Genomic DNA, 4,758 nt, shown 5'->3' with positions numbered 1-4,758 from the left:
CCAAGGTCGACCGACAAACGTAAAACCGGTAAAGGTTCGACGCGCGCAAATGTTGATAAGACCCCCACGCGGTGCCAACATGTGAGTTTCCACCTACCGTTATTTTCTATCATTATTATTTTGCTATTAGCGACGATTCTTCTAATCATACATTTCACCATTTGTTGTTCAAATAAAATTCATATTGTCCAGATACAGTAGGACAAAATAAAACCACAGCTATATAAAACAAAAAAGCAAAACAGTGAGAAAATGGTACTAGCAACTCGCTAGTTGCGTCAGCCAGCATTCAAAGGTAAGGCTTTCGCCGAGAGACTCAACTTCAGTTCGGGCAGAGCTTCGTAACAACTCACAGGAGAAGGAAGGTACGGCCACGCTAACTTCTCTGGAGTTCTTGACGTCCCATAGTGTTATCTATGGACAACGGAAGCACCAGCTATTCGCTCATTGCAACGGTCAACGTCAACGCCATTATCAGACTGACAACCATCAATACGTTCGAGGAGACGCCGTAAGAAGAAACTCGGTTTCGTCCGCTGGATTTTAAACATTGCAATTCGCACAGACAGTTGCGTCAGCCTACGCCCATTTCTACCGGCGCTGTAATAAAGCTGAACTACGTTCACGACTGCAATAAGATTGGCAAGAGGTCTTCAAAGGATTTTGAAGAGGTCCAATCTAAGCCCTTTTAGGACTCGTCGCTGAACGGTCAAAAGGATGCTGTCCATTCTACGGCCAAACACCTACAAGGTGCCACTAGCCATGCTCTCAAGGGGTAAGTCACATTGTTTTCCTTGTTGGGGAAGATTTTTTCCTAATACCAGTTTTTTTTAGTATAATGACATTCCAGTTAAACCGATGCATCACAAAATTATATATATATATATATATATATATATATATATATATATATATATATATATATATATATATATATATATACTGTATATATATATATATATATATATATATATATATACTGTATATATATATATATATATATATATATATATATATATATATATATATATATATATATATCGTCAAAAATTCACCCGTTCGAACGCGTACACACAGAAGAGCATTAGCATCAGTTAATACCACAGAGCATAAAAAGTTTATTTGACAGTGACGAATTTTGCTATGAGAGAGAGAGAGAGAGAGAGAGAGAGAGAGAGAGAGAGAGAGAGAGAGAGAGAGAGAGAGAGAGAGAGATAAAAATCAAAACTTGAAAGCGACCGTTGTTGGTTTTAACATCAGGCGAGAGGAAAACAGAAACACACCAAGTGTGGGGTTGTAGGCCGGCACTAAAAAAAAATCAATATTTAAAGGCCGTGGTTTAAAGCGTCCTATATACAATATCCAGAGATATCATCAAGTGGTTCAGTAACACACGATTTCATATCTTGCTGTAGGTTAGTTATTAAATGTTAGATAGCTGAGCAAAGGTTGATTACCTTTGGCGCCAACGGGGCGGCATTGGAATTTCAACCTCAAGCGCCCTTTATATAAAGACTGTTTTCCCTCAAACAGACCTTGGGAAATTTCCACTCGTGGCCAAACGTTTCTACAATTTGTTTGTTTGTTTGTCTTTGCGTTATTGTATCGCAATAGTTCGAATTAATGGTATTACTTTCCCTCGTGTAACAATTATCATTACCTTTAAATCATATCGTAATATTTTTTCAAGTTCCATTTCAATGTTTTCTACAAAATCGTTGAAAAAAATTATTATCAGCGAACTCAGCAAGAAGATATTTGACTTTTACAAGTGCTAAATCGGATTTTGACATAAGAAAAATCTATTTTTGGATGTTAAAGCCCCCTAAAGCAAAAGAAAAATCAAAGTAAACTGAAGGTGGAAGAAGACTAGTTCAGAACTTGATGCCGCTGCACCCAGGGGCTACTAAACATCCGCTTTTGTATGCGTTCGCATTCTTGCCCTCCCTTTTGCTTGGCTTTTGTTTCTTTAAAACCAAATACACACACATACACACACACACCTGTAACCTCGATATTACATTGAAACAAAACGTTCCTTGCGCCTAGCGTGTATTATTATTATTATTATTATTATTATTATTATTATTATTGTTATTATTATTATTATTATTATTAGCCAAGCTCCACCCTAGTTGGAAATGCAAGATGCTATAAGCCCAAGGGTTCCAATAGGGAAAAATAGCCCAGTGAGGAAAGGAAATAAGGAAACAAATAAATGATGAAAACAAATTAACAATAAATCATTTTAAAAACAGTAACAACGTCAAAACATATATGTCATATATAAAGTATAAAAAGACTCATGTCAGCTTGGTCAAAATAAAACATTTGCTGCAACTTTGAACTTTATATATGTTTATGATTATTAGTCTAGGCCTACACATTGACGTGGATTAATTAAATGGTAAGAAATGTAATCTATATCGTTGAGTTCTGTGGCAAGTCTAGTTTGAACTTAAAATTTGGTTCTGTAATAATTTAGATGTTTTTATTTTGCAGTACATCCATCTCAACGTTGGTTTTGAGGCAGTAATATCAATTTTTAGCGTATTAAATGTCATATTTCCAACACGGCCTAATTTCTAACGTATTGAATGAGCAGCAAGAGACTGTATGATAAAGCTACGCAGAGAGTATTGTAGTGTTACAGGTGTGAGCGTTTATTGCAATGGCATCATGACGCAAATGATGATGAAAGAAGTGGGTTAGTAAATGAATGCCACGCGGCAATGTACACCTCTGTACTTGTAATGAAGCACACAATACGGTGTGCGTACATGCTTGTTCATGTCGTGAATGAACTACATTTATAATTACGAATTATTATTATTTATTATTATTATTATTATTACAACCCTAGTTGGAAAATCAAAATGCTATAAGCCCAAGGGCTCTAAAAAGGGAAAAATAGCCAAGTGGGGAAAGGAATTGAGGAAATAAATAAACGATATGAGAAATAATGAAATGAAAATAAAATATCTTAATAACAACAGATTACAGGCAATGTATAAACAATTCCATTTAATTCCGAGCAATAACACGCAATGGTATACTGAAGTCCGCACTGCGTACACATGATGTCAATTATGAGTCATTGTTTAATAGACCTTACGATGTAGAAATATTCATGATTACGATTGAAATTTATTTTTCCTTTCCTGTTGAACAATAACCAAACTGCGCAGTAACAATTTGTCAAGAGCTTAAAGTGGCAGAGTTAAGTAGCCTAACTTAGGCCTAATGCTTTGCGTGGTGGGGTCATTGGGTTTAGAGAATTCATTTTTGGCATTTAAGAATAGATTATATTGATGAAATTTCTGGTGTAACCACATGTGTTAGTGCCTGCCGAGTCCTAGTTTACAACAACAACAACAACAAATGCAAGACAAAGGCCTCAGATATGTCAATTCATGTCCGGGGTTTGGTCAGTTTTCATCACCTGTGGATTGGTGATGGTGGGAGATTTTAATCTGATCTCTCAAAGCAAGCCAACCTAGTATGGGTAGCCTAGGGGCTCCAGCAAGGAAAATAGCTCAGTGAGGAAAGGAAACAAGGAAAAATCAAATATCTTCAGAACAGTAACAACATTAAAATGAATATTTCCTATATAAACTATAAAAACTTAAAAAAAAAAAAACTAGAGGGAGAGAAATAAGATAGAATAGTGAACCCGAGGGTACCCTCAAGCAAGAAAAATCAACACTAGTACAGCTTTGTGAATCAAGGCATTACATAAACCTTTTCACCACGTTAGTCTCCCCACTCATAACACAAGCCTTTTCTTACCAATCACGATTATAAGGGACTTCCTATTTGCCCTTATAGCATTAAAAAAGTAAATAAACATTAGAATGTGGTGAAATGTATATCGATCTAGATATGGGTCGTGCCATAGACTGTACCATGGTCTTTCACTGTCTTGGGTTAGAGTTTTCTTGCTTGAGGGTACACTCGGTCACACTATTCTATCTTATTTCTTTTCCTCTTGTTTTGTTCAAGTTTTTACAGTTTATATAGGAAATATTAATTTTAATATTGTTACTGTTCTTAAAATATTTCCTTTTCCTTGTCTCCTTTCCTCACTGGGCTATTTTCCCCTGTTGGAGCCCCTTGGGCTTATAGCATCCTGTTTTTCCAAATAAGGTTGTAGCCTAGCAAGTAGTAATAATAATAATAATAATAATGAGCAGGAATTAACATTTTATCAGTATTGGAGGTCAGTGATATAATTTAAAACAGGGTCATAATACTGTATAAGATAAAACACCTTACAGAATTCGACACTTTTCCTACATTCATTACCTCATTATGCTGATGGTAATAAAAGACCCTAGAGTCGAGACACTTAATTACCTAAAATTTACATATACTCAATTTACCTCTTCAATGAGTCATGGTAACAACTTTATACGTTAATAAGTTTTATTAATTAATCATCAGAACTATTTCCCCAAATATTGTGAATTTTCTTCTTAGATAAATCATTTTTATCTGTTTATACCTAAAAAAAATGAGGACGCAATCTTCCATCAATATATAATAAACAATTCTTCTTCACCCAAGGAGTTAACTACTGCAATGTAATTGTTCAGTGGCTACATTCCTCTTGTTAAGGGTAGAAGAGACTCTTTAGCTATGGTAAGCAGCTCTTCTAGGAGAAGACACTCCAAAATTAAACCATTGTTCTCTATTCTTGGGTAGCGCCATAGCCTCTGTACCATGGTCTTCCACTGTCTTGGGTTAGAGTTCTCTTGC

General features: G+C 35.5%; 1 protein-coding gene across 1 annotated transcript in view; it reads left to right on the top strand.

The window, feature by feature from the left end:
• Positions 1–310: 310 nt before the first annotated feature.
• LOC137634525 (protein charybde-like) overlaps positions 311–4,758 on the top strand; it is a 12,033-nt gene continuing 7,585 nt past the window's right edge. Inside the window, exon 1 of the mRNA XM_068366970.1 lies at positions 311–775. Coding sequence (XP_068223071.1) covers positions 718–775 — 58 coding nt within the window. The 5' untranslated portion in view covers positions 311–717. The remainder of the gene's footprint in view (positions 776–4,758) is intronic.

Source organism: Palaemon carinicauda, chromosome 44 (assembly GCF_036898095.1).
Source record: "Palaemon carinicauda isolate YSFRI2023 chromosome 44, ASM3689809v2, whole genome shotgun sequence".
NCBI classification, from domain to species: domain Eukaryota; kingdom Metazoa; phylum Arthropoda; class Malacostraca; order Decapoda; family Palaemonidae; genus Palaemon; species Palaemon carinicauda.
The sequence above is the reverse complement of the archived record's forward strand: the minus strand, read 5'-3'. Positions and strand labels throughout refer to the sequence as shown.